Source organism: Seriola aureovittata, chromosome 22, assembly GCF_021018895.1.
Source record: "Seriola aureovittata isolate HTS-2021-v1 ecotype China chromosome 22, ASM2101889v1, whole genome shotgun sequence".
In the NCBI taxonomy this organism is placed as follows: Eukaryota; Metazoa; Chordata; class Actinopteri; order Carangiformes; family Carangidae; genus Seriola; species Seriola aureovittata.
In genome coordinates, this window is record NC_079385.1 from 15,394,039 (window position 1) to 15,410,781 (window position 16,743).

The 16,743-nt window shown below is 39.8% G+C and overlaps 4 protein-coding genes across 5 annotated transcripts; 1 reads left to right on the forward strand and 3 right to left on the reverse strand.

The window, feature by feature from the left end:
* Positions 1-1,326: 1,326 nt before the first annotated feature.
* Positions 1,327-5,380, reverse strand: usp18 (ubiquitin specific peptidase 18). Of its 2 annotated transcripts, none has more exons than XM_056367676.1 (10): positions 5,034-5,380; positions 4,390-4,486; positions 4,075-4,217; positions 3,909-3,988; positions 3,693-3,830; positions 3,271-3,366; positions 3,028-3,189; positions 2,815-2,946; positions 2,621-2,664; positions 1,327-1,818 (listed from the first exon to the last, which is right to left on the reverse strand). In XM_056367676.1, the coding sequence occupies exons 2-10, from the start codon at positions 4,482-4,484 to the stop codon at positions 1,746-1,748; spliced, it is 963 nt and encodes a 320-aa protein (XP_056223651.1). In that variant the 5' UTR covers positions 4,485-4,486; positions 5,034-5,380; the 3' UTR covers positions 1,327-1,745. The 2 variants fall into 2 exon arrangements, with proteins under 2 accessions (XP_056223651.1, XP_056223650.1); XM_056367675.1 differs by having other exon boundaries at positions 4,958-5,380.
* Positions 5,381-5,529: 149 nt separating this feature from the next.
* Positions 5,530-8,093, reverse strand: pex26 (peroxisomal biogenesis factor 26). The gene is made up of 5 exons (XM_056367677.1): positions 7,738-8,093; positions 7,512-7,652; positions 6,541-6,866; positions 6,296-6,436; positions 5,530-6,182 (listed from the first exon to the last, which is right to left on the reverse strand). Exons 1-5 carry the CDS (start codon positions 7,857-7,859, stop codon positions 6,070-6,072), a joined length of 843 nt encoding a protein of 280 aa, XP_056223652.1. The 5' UTR covers positions 7,860-8,093; the 3' UTR covers positions 5,530-6,069.
* Positions 8,094-8,140: 47 nt separating this feature from the next.
* On the forward strand, positions 8,141-10,426 carry llph (LLP homolog, long-term synaptic facilitation factor). Its single transcript, XM_056367678.1, has 3 exons — positions 8,141-8,279; positions 8,887-9,112; positions 9,463-10,426. Exons 2-3 carry the CDS (start codon positions 8,899-8,901, stop codon positions 9,621-9,623), a joined length of 375 nt encoding a protein of 124 aa, XP_056223653.1. The 5' UTR covers positions 8,141-8,279; positions 8,887-8,898; the 3' UTR covers positions 9,624-10,426.
* A 6-nt stretch (positions 10,427-10,432) lies between these two features.
* On the reverse strand, positions 10,433-16,127 carry hcls1 (hematopoietic cell-specific Lyn substrate 1). Its single transcript, XM_056367674.1, has 16 exons — positions 16,005-16,127; positions 15,119-15,202; positions 14,961-15,034; positions 14,282-14,405; positions 14,020-14,130; positions 13,420-13,474; positions 13,203-13,313; positions 13,005-13,115; positions 12,810-12,920; positions 12,670-12,725; positions 12,244-12,313; positions 11,924-12,072; positions 11,644-11,835; positions 11,062-11,218; positions 10,910-10,978; positions 10,433-10,820 (listed from the first exon to the last, which is right to left on the reverse strand). The coding sequence occupies exons 1-16, from the start codon at positions 16,119-16,121 to the stop codon at positions 10,687-10,689; spliced, it is 1,725 nt and encodes a 574-aa protein (XP_056223649.1). The 5' UTR covers positions 16,122-16,127; the 3' UTR covers positions 10,433-10,686.
* Positions 16,128-16,743: the final 616 nt, after the last annotated feature.

Here is a 16,743-nt window from a genome sequence, read left to right on the forward strand (position 1 = left end):
GCATTAATGGTGCTTACACATTAACGCATCAGTAGTATTGATCCATGCAATATATAATAACATGCTGAAAGGGGCTATACTGTATTATGATACTTTATGTAACAGTATATTTTGATGCCAGTACTTCCGTAGTTGTGAGCAAAACTTGGGATGCAGGACTTTTACTTGTGACAGACTATTTTCACAGTATTTTCTGGCTTGTTAGGGGCAGTGGAAACAAGCTATGAGCCCGACATATCACCTTTTAACTTTGCTTTTACCTCTGTTTTTTGTCTCTACCAACTCCTGAGGGAAATATCTGGCTAATCAGCTGCTAAATGCTTCACTTGGCCCACCAGCTAATGTTAGATGCTAAGTTTGTTAGTTGCCTGCCGTCGCCAAAAAAACTAAAATCTATGAGAGCCAGAAAAACAAAACAATGAGCTGAAAGATGCTAAAAAAAAACTGTGTAGAGTTCAAAGGTACTGCAGAGTTGGATGATAATTCTCTCTGGGTTTATCACTAAGAGCCATCCCTTTTCACAATACACAGATACATATATATATATATATAAATATTTACTATAGCTGAGTACTTCCAAAACTAAAAACTGATAATAGTAATGCACAATATTGCTTGTAAATCCATCTATGTACCCAATGTTGCAAACATACATTAATAGTCTTTATAATGATGACTGTTTCCAATGTTAGCGTCTTACTTGCACCATGTAGAGGAGGATGCAATCTCATGTCACAAACAACGCAATACAGCTAACCATATCTTTGACACTGACTCAAGTCTAGACACATGCATATACCTGGCCCTGGTCTTTGGTTTGAATGTGGGAGGAAGATACCCCCCATACAGAGAGCTGCGCCTGTGCTACATGGCAGTGAGATGACTAAGTATGAGGCCCGCTGCCTGTGGCACTGTGCAGGCATGTTCCATTCTGTCAGAGCTCTGCAGCACATAGGCACCATTTCACACGGTCCCCCGACTCTTGGCCAGGCGAGTGGGAACTTCAGCAGCTCTGCTGACAGCCTATACCGAGCACTTCAGCACTGCGGCTGCAACTGCAACGTTTAACCTCCTTTCATTATGGTGGTCTCCTGAATGCATTCTGATAACAGATATATACAGAGCACAAATGCATGCATTCTGAGGTCAGGTGGTGGGAGGTGTGCCGGTGTTGCTGCATGAACAACGAGCAAAAAAAGCATCAAGGTGTAATTGTAAATCAGCTGTAATACCAGGTAAAAGGGCTGCAGATAGTGAGAAAATCCAATACATAACATTTTTTGTTGTTGTTGTTTTTGGCAGCCCAAATGAGAAAAAATGACTTCATTGTTCTTCATGAGTGACTCATTTATTATACAGCAGTGTGAGGAAAATGAACACTGAGTCCTATTGCAGGTATTTCCCCCAAAACAGTGAATATCTAATCTAAGCATTCTCCTCAAACCACCCCCCCCAGTATCAGAGACTGTTCACATTGTGTGTGGTCTCAGGGTGGAAAACCCTTCTGTGTTTGAGTCTTGAACGCCACCTACTGTTGCTTGGCAGAAATTGATTTGCTGGTGTAATGTGTAATGTATACATTTCTCTATGAGCTTTATGAAGTCAGGAAAAACAATAAATATAAAATCATTCCCCACATACAATAATTACATAAAAATATTTAAAGCATCTTTAAATTCCTATGGTTTGCGTACTGATCCTTAATTGCACCTTGTTCCCATATTAATTCATCCGCATCCAGACACTCAGCCGGATAATTCAGGTTGTTGTCGCTCCTCCTGCGGACCTCTTCTGTACATTAACATGTATGCTGTGCATCTGTAAAAATAATACAGAAATGTACAAAGGTTTTGCACCGCTAAGTTGGGACAGGAAAAGGATAAAAGGAACACATAACACTTTTTTAATACAATTAACAGGACAAAAAAAAGGGAGAATATAACTTCCAGGTTTTAGGCGAAAAGAAGTTTGTTGTTGACAAGACAACAAGACGGACGACGGACAGATTTCCTCTATTTAAAAGTTTGGAAGCCCTCATCGCAAAAACACGGTCACCTTCAGTCTTTAATCTTCACTGAGGAACAGACAATAAGGTTTTATCTTAAGATCTAAGACTGTTTCTGTAAGTAAGAAGATAAAAGCTCCATGATGTCGGGAAGTCAAGCATTAAAGCATTGTCAATAAAAAACCTTAAATTTAACTCTAAAAAAGCAGCGTGAGGCCGGTTTAAGCAGGTATAAATGGGAGTCACATGTTTTTGTTTTTTGCTTTTGTTGTGTGAATTGTAGAAATTTGTCTTTCTGGGTTATAACATGTCGATTAGTGAGTTTTAGAGGTGCTGTTAGGTGGGTTTGTTACTTTAGGAGAGAGCCAGGCTAGCTGTTTCCCTGCTTCCAGTCTTTAGTATAAGCTTAGCTCACTGGCTGGGGGTAGTAGTTTCATGTTTAGCATACAGATACATAAGTGATATCAATCTTCTTATCATTCAGCAAGTATCTGCAAGCGAAAAAATGCATTTCCCAAGAGGTTGAACGGTTCCTTTAAGACGAACTCCGTAACCTTCTTATCAAAAGAGCCTATACAAGACAAAGTAAACATAAATTGATGCTGGGCAATTTACCTGCTGTCTTCTCCAAATGTTCGCTGCACATCTTGCCAGGAGGCCTGTGTGTTGGAATGAAAAGCCTTTGTAGATCATGATGGTTTAAGTAGTGAAACTTAAGACACAAACTCAGACTGTTTTTCAGAAAAGTATTCAACAAGTTCAGAAGTACAGAACTGCATTCAAGTGAGATTTTGTCTTATTGGACGAACCCGCTCTATGTGGCTGTCATCTGCATAGTGCCAGCGCTGGTTCACCCTGTCACGAACGTAGGCAGTATAGTGCCCACACACTGCGCTTCCAGAGTGCACTACCACTGCATACAGAGTGTACGTGCACTCATTCTGGAAGAGCAAATAAAGTTTTAGATGTAAAAAAAAAAAAAAAAATACAATATCCAGATACTAGATAGGAAATACAATTACCTGGGCAAAGTCTGGTGAGAATCTCTCTTTAACAATCTCAGAGAAGTCAAAGGTTTCTGGAAAAGCAACCCTGCAATTAAGTTTTCGGGTGAAACCACGGCTATTTCGAAAACGTTTCAGGTGCACGCACAAGATACGAGGCAAGGAGAGCAGTTTGAGACCCTGAAAGAGAAATGAAAGAGAAAAAAGTTGATGACTCTGTCAGTTAATATATTTTTGGGTAGCATTTAAACCAAGCCTCACCTGCTTGGATCGAGTCTTGGTCCCACATTGCGCACAAAAGCAGCAATTTATTCCCGTCAGCTCCTGCTCCGCTAAGAAGGAGGATATGCAGTCTTCCTGAAAACGTCACATTAAAAATACTTGTAAATTGAAATCCAGGAAAGTTCAAACTATTAGTTTGAGAGTTTAGGAAATATGTTTATTTGCTTTCTTAATGAGAGTTAGGTGAAAGTTTCGAGACAACTGTCAAGTCTGTAGGGTAAATATGTAATGGCAGCATGTAGCTGGTTAGCTTAGCTTAGCATAAAGACTGGAAACAGCTACCCTGGCTGTGTCAATAAAAACTCTCCTACCAGCCCATATTAAACATGTTAGATCATATATTTCATGTACAGACATAAGAGTAGTATCAATGGTCTCATCTAATTTTTCAAAAACTTCACCAGAGAGTTGTGGTGATCTTCCTTTATATGTAGAGGAAGACTGAGCAGGTAGCTGGTGTGAGTCTGGACAGAGGTGCAGTTTAAACACCGCAGGTGCGTCTCCACAGAAATCTTGTACAGATCCTTGATTTCAAGAGCCTGGCAGAGAAAGGGAAGTACATTTAGATCAAGCACTTATAGGCGAAACATAAAGAATGCTGATGATTACAGACCAACCAGTGCTTTGTCATCCATCTGCTGTTGCATGAGGTTCAGGATGGAGAGGAACACCTCGTCGGCGTCATGCTGCACGTTAACTGCAAAACAACATTCCTGTAGTCACAGGTTGTGAAATAAACCACATCAGTATGAGACATCGACCGTGTAAGTCTGCGGTTCTTACGTCGAACACAGTTTCTGTCCAGGCAGCGGAGGAAGTCTTCATGGGGAACATGCTGAGGACGATCGCTCTTCATGGCTGCGAGAACTCTCTTTAACTTCAGAGGGACATTACCACGGTCCTCTCTCACACCAGCTGCATCCCACCTTGTGCAATTTATAAACCACCATTAGTTTTGTTTTTTTTTTAAGCATTTTTTAAACACCTGAGAAAAGCAGCCTTTTTTCAAATTTTTTTTTACACATTAAAAGCATTGTTTGCCACTATGTCTGTCACTTCCTTATAGGCCCGGAATATATCACAACTTCATTATCTTACCTTTCTAGCACGTCTCCTACTTCCCAGGTAGCAGAGAGAGTCTGCAGTAAAGTGTTGGCACAGCAGGACAGACAGTAGTTGCTGAGGCCTCTCATTTCTGGGACAAAACAGGGAGAAGGTTATCCATCACTGGGTACATCCATCATCAGGTGCCCACCTAGAGGCCCAGGATGCCAATGGGGCTTTGAATGTGCAAAAACACCCACTTCATATATATATATATATTATATATATATATATATATATGTGTGTGTGTGTGTGTGTGTTATTGAAATAAATAAATTAATAATTTATGGAAGAGCAGCAAAAGTTATTTCTGAGGAACTTTCCCTAAAAGGTTCTACCAACATAACCTCCCAGAAGCGTCTTAGAAACACCTTCCATTGCAAACCAAATACGACTACAGCCTATAACAGATCAATAATTGAATTGATACCAGTTTGATACAGAGTCAAAAACGAACGGTAAAATTACATTTTGACAACGGCAGGATACTTGAGGTTTTTCTAGTTACATTCAAAACATATTCAACATCAACACTCATGGACATCACCGATGGTCTGCTCACCGTGGTGGAGCTCCCTCCTGAACAATGAGCAGATAAACCCACAGATCCTTGTATCAGTCATAAGGACAGACTTTACCTCTGACAGCGGCAGTAAGGACGCGGGGTTCAGTGGGAGAACAGGAGTCAAGAGTTTCGGGCTGTTTCCTGCGTAAACATCACCGTCACATCAGCTGCTTCTCGGGATCACTTTCGTTTTAAAGGTTTCTCCGCGCAGCGTCGCTTCACTTTGCTGAAATCGAAACTTAAAAGTTGCCATGCGCAGAATGTGAATAAGTAAAGCAGCTTTATTGACACAAAACACACGTATGAGCTTCTTGTGACAATTATTGAATTTACTTTATATCAATAAGATCTATTGCATCTGAAGGCTTCTGAATTGTGAAATTACATTTTGTCACTGATTTCAATTTTTGACGTTATGTTCCCATAGTATCCTAAATATACACAAATTGAGCCTTTACATATGCAGATCTTTTTTTTTTTTTTTTTTTTAACCTTTTCCAGTTGTTCCAGTAGTTGTTTACTACAGTTGTTTAAGTCTGAATAACTTTCAAAAGACATAAACCACAAAATCAAACTGGAATCTTCATTTATTATCATATTTTATTTGCATGTATTTGTTGTCATGTTGCTTGTAGTGATATATATATACTGCCATTATTTTGACCTCTGATGCATTCACTGTCGAATGACTGCTATTTTATTATCAGTCTGTGTTATAGGTGATGTAGGTGCAGCTGTTGTAAAATCTCAGTCAATCATTGTCCTGGTTAAATAAAGTACTGTAATTATGATGTTGCCTCATGATGGAAAATCTGGTCCTGCAACCTTCAGGATGTGTGAGTCAGGACCTGAGGTGAATTTATGGGAGTGGAAGAGCTCAGTGACGTGCACTGTAAAGGCTGAAAAAACATCAGCCTCTCACAGTCTGTGGAACATCTTGACAGTATCAAAAGTCTGTGGTTTGTAGCTAAAAAAAACAACACCGCAGGAAATGTTCTTGTTCCTTTGTTGATTTTCATAGGGGCAAAGCCATGTTCTCTTAAAAAAAGGAAAAAAAAAAGAAGTCAAAACAATGGACAGAGTGTAAGTGTAAGGTAGTTTTCTGTCCTTTACAGTCCTTTGCTCTGAGGGAGAGAATGGGAGTACGGTGCAAACATGGAACTCCACATCTGTTTGAGCATCTGAAGAAGTTTGGAAATCCACATGAATGAAGACGGGAGAGCTGCGGGAAAAGAACAGGAAGAAAATGCACCAATTTATTCTTAATCAAATGTTTTATATTTCAACAATACCTGTGTTGGCTGATAGTGACATACAAAGAGAATTTTACCCAACCTGGATCCATTTGGACAAAGAGCATGTAGAGAAGGACAGCGGCCAGAAAGATCCTCTGTAGACTGAATGAGCCAGACCCGGTTACCCTCAGTTTTCTGTATAAAAAACTGAGCATGGCTTCAAGTTTACGGATTACAGCACCTGTAGAACACGAACACAATCAGAACGGCTGTCTGCATTTAATATTTGTACTTATATGATTTATTGAAATGCATCTAATCAGGAGCTGAGCTGAAATTTGTGACCTTTAGTTGAGACGGTATGTGCACTGATCTCGGAGTTTGGGCTGCAACCAGGACTTAGAGGTGGTTCTTGATTCTGCTGCTCTTTTTCTACTACAACATCCAGCGCTGTCTGTCTCTGGTCTTCTGTGAAGGCGCCGCTTCCAACCTCGCCAACGATCAACTCCCGAGCCTCCTCCGTGTGTCCCAGAGGCACGAGGACGTGCAGCAGGTACAACTCTGCGACGGTCCCGAACCCTGATACTCTGCTGTTGGACGGGCTGTGTAACCAAACTCTGGCTGCCTCCTGCATCACAGCTGACTCACCCACCTTAGAGTAAAGAAGTATGCTGCCGAAATGAGAGAGAGTAGATTCAATATGCATTTTAGAACTGAAGTGATTAGTCCAATAACCGATTAGTCAACAAAAGATTATTTTGAAGACTTTGTGATAATCGTTAATTGTTTCAGTCATTTTAAAAGCAAAAATAATCTTTAAATGTGAATATATGATCTGTTTTTCTTGTCATATAGGATAGTAAATTCATTATGTTTGGGTTTTGGACTGTTCAGATCAGACAGCACCTTGAGTTTTGATACATTTTTTCACTATTTCCACAATTGAATTTAGTTAATTAATTAATTGAGAAAATAACAGTCAGATTAATTGATTATGAAATTATTTGTAAGTTACAGCTATACTGTCTTTTTAACTGATTATTTTTTCATTCAATCAATTAAAACACATCAGATAAAAGTGACAAATAATCAAGTTGATGCATTGCCTGTTCAATGGTCCAAAATCTAAAAATATTCAATCTACATTAACTAAAAAAACATAAATTGATGACGCTTCACTTTAACAGGGAATAGTTCACAATTTTCGCTTTAGCCTATAACTCACTTGAACAATTCATCCTTTACTCAGATTCGTTGTTAAATAATTTTCTGTTGGCCTAATGGATTAATGGACTGATTGTTTGAGCTCCACTCACCACATCTGCATTATTTTTGCTGGTATTTTCTCTGGGTGCTCGTACTGCTGAAGCACCCAGGAGAGGACACCCTGCCACTGATTCAGCTCCGCCAGGGCTTGAATCCCTAAGATGCAGAAACCAGCTTTCAACTCTCCGCACCTGAGGAGACAAAACACACAAAGTCACAGTCACACCCACATCCAAGCTGCACGGAGCGTCCATGGTGCGAGCTGCAGACTTTCACCTGTTGTCCTCTGAGTCCATGCTGGCGAGACTCTGCAGACCTCTGTCGCAGGAGTCAAGAGCCGCCTGGAAATCCTTGTGGACCATCATCTGCTCTGCAGCCGCGTCCAACATGTTGAACATTTGTGTGAAGGCAGAAGAGAGCGGAGAGAGGACTGCTGACCGAGCTGCTAACCAGCTGGTCACGACAAATTTAAGAGAAAAACGACGGACACAACTGACTATTTACAATATCTAGAGATACTGCTTCACGTTTAGCAGCTAAGTTTATAGCTGGAAGCTAAATAAACCTGCGCGGAGCGTTAATATGTACGTTATATTCCCCTAAAACTTTTTGTTTACAATCCGCGATCCCTCCATCTTCCTCACTTGACGCCACCAGCCAATCAGACGTCACGGTCTTCAGATCGGCTGTTGTAGCCAATCACGTTGCAGGTTCTTCCAACTCACGTCATTGCGTTTTTTTTCCTCGTCTTGTAAACACGTGTACACCGTGGTGTGTGTGGAAATTTAAAAACCTAACTCAAACTACGTGTTGATAACGTAAGTAACACTTACTGGTTACACTGTGGAATATTTCTAACAGAATTTAGCACGTCTAATTAGCTAACGTTAGCTTTAAAGTGTGTGTTGTTGCGAAATAATCCATGGTAGCACCTGGATAGCTAACTAGCTAGCAAACTTTACTGAGCTTGCTATGGTATAAATTAACTCCAAAAGTAATTTGAGTGGGTGTAGTTAACTCATACAAAGCCATGTCATTTAACTTCAACGAATTAGCGACAATGTATAGCCTTAACTTTATATTCAGGTGATGTGTGGACAAATATGTCCTATCTGTGATCTCGTGTCATGTGTATCGTGAGAACGTTCCTTCTTTTACATTAGTAAACCACTATTAAACTACTTTGTGTTGAAATTTATATACATCATAAATATAATTTTGAGGAAGTTATCATCAAAAACACATATAAGCCGTCCAGTGAGCTGACATGTTAAATATCACATAAGAACATAATTTCTCTTTATGAAAAAAGAAGTGTAGGATCCTAAAGAACTGCCTGTCATGACCATATTCAATTTACCAGTAACATCACTGTATATAGAGGGTTCTGTCATGTGTGACTGACATGTTATTGTTTCCCCTCAGAACATCCTCAAAATGGCAAAAAGCCTACGGAGCAAATGGAAGCGGAAGATGCGCGCAGAGAAGAGGAAGAAAAATGCTCCTAAGGAGCTGGCTCGTCTGAAACAGGCTCTGAATCTGGACAAGAAAGGAGAAGCTGCCATGACTGATGTGCAGGAAATCGCCACTGTGGTGCCAGCTGACAAGATCAAGAAGACGGATGTTGACATGGCAGAGGCAGAGGGTGACGGTGAGGGACTGCTTGAGCACAACATGGTCCACAGGGATAAACAGCTTTAACGTTGTGGCTTTTTACAGTGTTTGTAATAAAAGACTCAGACCAGGTTAACTTTTTGCATTATTCTTGGTTAGTTGAGAAGCTGACATCAAGCTTCAAAGAGTTAGAGGAGCACAATTTTTTACATCATACACTGAGCACTTGACAGTGATGAATATTGTGTTACTTCTGTCGGTCAGTTTGACAGTGAGTTCCTCCAACAGTGTGATTGTAAGTAAATGATATTACCATTTTGTTTTTGTGGAACGTTTATTTTTTTAAAACCTTTCTAATTTAGCCAATCTTTGCCTTTTGTGTTCCAGATGGGAAGATGGACATGGATAGCAAGCGCAACAAGGCAACACTGTTGGATGAAAATGGACAGTACCCTGCGTGGATGAGCCAGCGGCAAGCCAAGAAACTGAAAGGCAAACGGATGGCGAAGAAAGGCGGCAAGGGCAAGAAGAAGGGTATCGCCTGGTGAACCTGAGGAGAACAAAAGACCTTTGCTTTGCTTTAAAGACTTTTGATGCAGAAACACAGGAGGATCATTTCATGTATTGATTAATGCGTGATAACTGTCACCTTCTGTTATTGGATCTCATTCACTTCAGTGGATTACAAGATTCATGGTCGTGCCACAGAGCCTGTTATTGTAAAGTAATTCACTGAAGGAGCGTGTTTGTTCTTATGGAACAGCAGCACCACCTTAATGTTAGGAGGCAAGTTTTAAGGAAATAAGACTCATGCAAAATGTGTCTCCCCTTAGCTTGTCTTAATACAGCATAACAGTGCAGGTGATAGGTATATATTCTCTATTACAATTTAAATCTTTTCATATTCTGATAAAAAAAAAAAAAGATTTACAGATTCATGTCTTGCATTGTTCAATATAGGTATTTGTTTAAAGGGGCAGCCTCGTGGCTCAGGTTCAACTTAAGGGAGACTGAGGACATTTGTTGCATTTTCTCATTTCGTGTTATCTCTGTTGTCAGACTCTAAATTAATGCAGAATATTTTTCAGATTTTGCTGCATATGCCACGATATAGAAGGTATACGCAAAACCATTATTGAATGAACTGTGTTGTAGATAAACCTTTCACATGTAAAAACAGTAACTTCATTTGTTTTGTTTTTTCAGTTTTTAACAACAATTTGTTTCGCCACATATGATCATGATAAACTACAATTCCAGTGAAAAATGATAACAGCTGTAATGTTACTGTAAATTGACAGTGATGAAACATGGATAGTAATAAAGGATGTTGCTGTACAAACAACACAAAGGCGCCTGCCTATAGAATATTTTATTGACTTCAAGATACAAGATGTAACTCCTTGCCATTAACATTTGGTGGCCATAAAACCCTAAGACACTCCTTGCCACAGACCCCAAGCGAAATGTTACAGTAAAAGGTTTGAAATCAGCTGATCAGAATGCTTTTGGCACAAGTTTGCTGTGATCAATCACATAAATACAGTTAAATTTCTTCTGTTGAAAAAGCTTGTGCAAAGAAAAAACCCAACTGCCTGAGAATGTCGCTCTCTACATCAGCTGAACGTAAGCAGCCGGGAACAGACCGATGCGTCCGTTACAGTGTCCCTTCCACCAGCCTTCATCGATCATTTCTATGTTGGTGATCTCATCACCTGGGTTGAAGGAAATCTCATCATCCGCCTCTGTGGAAAAGGGACAACATGATTTGTAGTTGCAAGCGTGGAGTTGATCATTAAATGTCAAAATATGAAAATGTGAAGAAGTGTCCTACCTCCCTCATAGTCGTAAAGTGCTAAAGCCTTCTGGCCACATGTCAGGTCTTCGTAATCGTTTTCCGCATCTGTAAAAGAAAACACTGAAATGAACCGGGTGTTTCATATGTGAGAGCGCCGACGTTTAACTGCGGCCGACTCAGACACAGACCTGTGGATGGAGGAGGAAGTGGTTCAGCAAGGTCCTCGTACTCCCCTTCATCCACGTCCACCTCAGTTGACCTGTGAGGTAGTGGCGGGGCGTCCTGTTCAAGGAAATCCTCTGAGTGTGGAGGCAAGACCAGGGGCTCGTCGTATATCGCTTCATCCTTGAAACATCAGCAGAATATCTTTGATTTCAAGATCTCAAATCCTGGAGATGACCTGACAAAACTTACAATCTTAGCCCCAGTTTTTTACCTCTCGTGTATTAGCGTTACGTTTGAGTCGCAGAGCAAAGCATCTGTTTTTCTGAGCTGTTAGTCTCTTTGAACCATCTGGACTGAGACAGTTCTGTATGACATCCCTCGGCTTTTAAGTCATTAACAAAAAATATTTGTCCCATAAGATTTATGTCTTCATTCAGAACCAATGGGCTTAGGGCTGAGTGAGAGATTTACTAACACATTGTGAGTTTTGGTCTTTTCATGACATTTGATGACAATAACAAAATTATAACCTTATCCTTTAAACAAATGAATCAAATTAAACTATTATTTGGTACAACTGACGTTTGATTGAATCAGTGTCTTACCTCTGGCTCTGGTTCTGGCTCTGGTTCTGGTTCTGGCTCTGCTTCTGGTTCTGGTTCGGGTTCGGGTTCTGGTTCTGGTGTTTCATATACCTCTGGCCTATGGTGGTGTATTTCTGGTTGTGGCAGGTCATACTTTGTAGCCACATCTGGAACAGGTGGTGGACGAATTTCCTCCTCTCTGCTGCTCTCTTCCTACAGGAAACACAAAACGGTCACAAATATGCATATTAACCATTAATTAAATTTTCCCTCTTTACATATTTACAGTGCACGTTTTTACCTGCTGTCTGCGTTTGGCTTCCTCTCGCTCTCTCTTCTCTCTGGCCTGTCTCCTCGCTCTCTCTTCTTCTACTTTCTTCCTGTTCTCTTCGTCTGAAGCCTTGGCCATGCTCTCAAATCGTGCTTTCAGTTTTCCTGCACCTGCACTTGCTGCATGAAACAGATAGACATTCATATGTGATATATGTGATATGTATATATGTATATATGAGTGTAGTGCATTGGCAGTGACCTCTGTCCAGTTTCCAATGGTTTGAACAGAGAAACAATTCAACACTTGTGGATTTAATGGGGTTGTTTAGAGGAAGAAAATGAACATACAGGCCTCCAATGGTTGTGTCTTTTCATAAGCAGAGGAAGGGGAGTCCATATCTGAGAAGCCGGCTGCGCTCTAGAAGAACATGTACTCATTTAGAAAAGTCAAAAGAGACAATTATCATTCAGTTTTCAGTCTTTCAATCCAGGTTACTGCTGGAATGATTAGTTAATTAGTCGATAAGTAAAATGGCAGATAAAATGAACAATTAAAACCATTAATTAGTAATTTTTCAAGGAAAATGCTCCTTATCCGTGTTTTTGTATCGTCATATGTAGCAAATATAACATCACACACTCCTGCCAGTAAGTACATTTGATTTGATTTGATTTTAATTAGAGCCCAGTTCAACAAAATAATTCATTAATTAACCCTGGCAGATTAATCAAGAATGAAAATAGTGAGTTGCTAATACTTTGGCTAATACTGACCTTATCCATGCGATCTGCCTGTACTCCATAGCGACCACCAAAACCTGCTGAATAATCTAAACAGAGATAAATTTGTTCAGCCTGATGAACTGTAAGTCCTCTGATAATTCTTTATTCTACATACGTAGGTGTTGTCTCACCTTTTTGAGACTGATGTTTCTCCGTCTCACTCTTATAATCATAGCCCAGCGCTGCTTTATCTACTTTCTCCTTCTCAACGCCAAACTTCCCTCCAAATCCCTTTGAATAATCTGGTGAAAATTAACAAAGAATAAAGTGAATGGATCTGAAGCAAAAACGTGTCCAAACGGACAAATGCTACAACTTAAACTCACCTTTCTGTGACTGATGCTTCTCAGTTTCTCCTTTATAGTCGTATCCCAAAGCAGCTTTGTCCACTTTCTCCCTCTCCACCCCGTACTTTCCTCCAAATCCCTTCGCGTAGTCTGTTGAAAATAAGATGCAAATGCAAAATAAAGCAAAATCTGAGGCCGATTGTGTCAAAACTGGCGAGTGACACGGCTTAAACTCACCTTTTTGTGACTGGTGCTTCTCTGTCACGCTTTTATAGTCGTACCCCAAAGCAGCCTTGTCGACTTTTTCCTTCTCCACTCCGTATTTTCCTCCAAATCCCTTGGAGTAATCTACAACCATAAAGGATTGTCAGGAACATGTTGAATTATAACTTCTACCTTCTGTTAAGTAAGAAAAGGAGAATATTGTATATTAGTAGCTGGACAGTCGACCTACCTTTCTGAGATGCATGTTGCTGCGCTTGCTCTTTGTAATCAAAGCCCATGGCAGACTGCACAGATAACACAGAGACTGTATTTAATAATAATAAACAAATAAAAAAGAGATTACGTTTATTAGATAATAATAAACGTAATCTCTATCGCACCTTTCATACAATGCTTAAAATGCAGCTCAAAATACTTTACATCATATTGCATTAAAACATTTAGACAAATAGACAAATTATAAGGTGGCAAACAAAACTGGAAAATACAACAGAACAGGGGAGAATAACACATTTTAAAAGGAATGAACAGAAGTTGGATGTCAGATATTCATGGGCAGGTTGTTCTACAGTTTTAGTCCATATTAACACAAGGCTGCCTCTCTCTATATGTATTTGTTTTTGTACAGAGTAAAGAGGAAGAGACAGTCTGCAAAGTATGGAGGTGCTAAATCATTCAGAGCCTTGTAAGCAAGTAATAAAATTTCTAAATGGATGAACAGAGTCAGTGCAAAGATGCTGAAGTAGGTGTAGTGTGCTCTCTTTTACTTGTTTTTGTCAAATCTGTAGTTTCACAAGCTGTGAGCAAAAGAGTCCACTTATCCTCTAACCTTATCAACACGGTCTTTCTGAACACCAAATTTCCCGCCAAAACCTCGTGCCGCATCTGTCTGGGAAGAGTGCTGCTCAACCTGTGCCACATAGTCGTGACCCTTAGCCACCTGGACAGAAGAGACACATTCATGAACAAATTCAGCCCGTGGTTAATATAAGTAGTGGATGCAGAATAAACGGTAAAATAGATCAAATCTGGCAGGACATGAGAGGAGCGTATCACCATGTACTGAGTATCAAAAAGTTCAAGTTGTTAACCTTGTCCATTCGGTCCTTCTCCACTCCAAACTTCCCTCCGTATCCATAGGATGCTTTGGGAACGTGCTCTTTCTGCTTCACCTGCTCATGCTCCACAGCCACCTTGCTTCTGAGCTCTGCAACACTGGCAGGTAACGCAGGGGTCAAACATACTGACTTCGAAATGGCTGTCATCCACACATCCTGCTAGTGATATTTGTCCTTTGAAACTTGGGCTATTCATCAGTATTATTGCAAATACTCTTCACTTTAATGTGTGTAATATGTTGAATACATCAGTCTCTGCATATGTGTTTTGACATTGTTAGGGAACAATAGAGACAATTAAAGTTGTGACTGTATAAAGAGATAAATGAAGTGTTAAGATTCAGAACCAAGAAGGTTCTTCTTATTAATGGCTTACAACTTTATAAAGGGGAACAAAATTAGTAAACAATGTCTTATTCCTACATTCAGCACTACTGCCTGAATTTATGGTCTCTCCATGTCAGCAGTGGTTTAAATGTCACTGTCAGTGTCATGATCATATATTACCCATATTAGGAGACAGTCGCTGCCTGACAGCCTATGCTCTGCTCTCACTTCCTCTTCCTGTTCCTACGCAGCAATCATCTTCTCTACCCATCTCCTTCTTCTACGCAATGGTTTATCTCCAGAAACAGGTTCTGCACCTTCCTACCTGATGTGTTCTTTACGTCCCGAGCCCTCGATGGTCTTGGCTCCCCACCGCTGCTCCTGCTCTGACACATCATTCTGAAACACAAAGGTACAGACTGAGGATGACACACGAGGCTGCGTGAGGGGTTTTTGCACCGACATATATTTTCTCCACAGTACCTCAAAGTCAGGGTCCGTCTCCCAGTCGTCCCCCTCTGCAGCCACCTTCATGCTCACATTGTGGCCCACGACTGACTTCCACATCTGTGGGGGAATTAAAACAATATAAGACAAACAGGACAGTTACATTCAAGACAGTATTTAACAGTGATTAATGGCCTGTTAATGTGTTCATACCTGCACAAATTCAAAACTGTCACAGACTTTATTTATTGCGATGACTGAAATAATTATGGTACAACCACAATGCTCTGACCACCACTTCCTTAAGTAGCCAAAAAGGAAGTTAAGATATATTCAACATGAAACTTTATTTCCCCATAATGAAACACACTCAAAGTTCTCATGTTGTAAAATGAGAAGAAAACACAACATCATAACAACAAAGCATGTAAGATAATTATATGAGTTTATATTTTAAAGAGTATAAAATCCTCTGGAAACATTACTTCAAGAGTGACACTTAACATATGTTGAGAATTAATGCTAGGCTATGAATTGTCAATTTAATTTTAACTATAATAAAAAAAATTGTCATATTTTACTATCATAAGTGGTAGCTGTATGTTAGTAAATATAGTAGAAATAATATTGGACATAATATTGTTAATACTGGACATACAGTGCAGGTGCACGTTAAGTTAGAAAAGCTATCTAATGTTAGCTAATGTTAGTCTTACTGTATTGTTTTAGCATTTTGAGGAAGTCTGTCGCGTCTATAGCTGCATTAAACTTTGGTCATACTTGAACTAACGGTCAATTGTACAATAGTTTAGACTTCGTCTAGCCAACTTCCTTAATAAAACTGACACATGAACAAGATAAAAGCACATAAAACATAACAGCACTGCTCGTTGAGTTAGTTTAAAGAATAAAATAACGTTACCTTTGATTCGTCAGCGCAGGAATATCCGTGTTTAGGTCGATATTTCAACCACAAAGTCCTCAGTCTTTTTTCACACAGGCTGTGACAGTCTGATGGGGGCGACACAGGAACGAGCATCCAGTGCACGTGAACGCGCGTTGATGTAAATAACTGAACAAATGTCATCCCTATATGTCATGATTTAACTAATAACCGACAACAGATTTGCCACTGTTGACGTGTTAATCATTATTTAAAAACATTTTTTAAAATAAGAAAATAAATGATAAAAAATGTTGCATTCAAGTGCTATCGGGAATTTAAGTATTCGCCCCCTAGTTTTAGGATAGGCTACAGGAGCTGCTGCAACTACTTTAGACCTGTTAAACACACTGACACTGACTATAATGGGCTGTCATTTGTAGTCACATTCTTACCGTAAAGTTTTATTTTTTGTATGAGCAGAACTTGAATGCAGAAAGGGCTGTGATTTAGCCAGTTGTAGTGTAGTTGAAACACTTGGGGGCAGACTCACACAGCTTTAACACATCAACCAACAGTGACAGGAGAAACCTGTGCCAGACACAGTGGCATAGTCAAAAGTTTGGCTTGTTTTTTGTAAGGAGAGCATTTTGAAATAGGCTTTTTTGTACATGTTCAGGTGTGAGTCATGGCTCAAATCTGTCAAATTATCTGGACAAATAACAGATAGCCAAAAATATCCATGAAACCTGGTTCAAGCACGTCAGTTACTATTCAA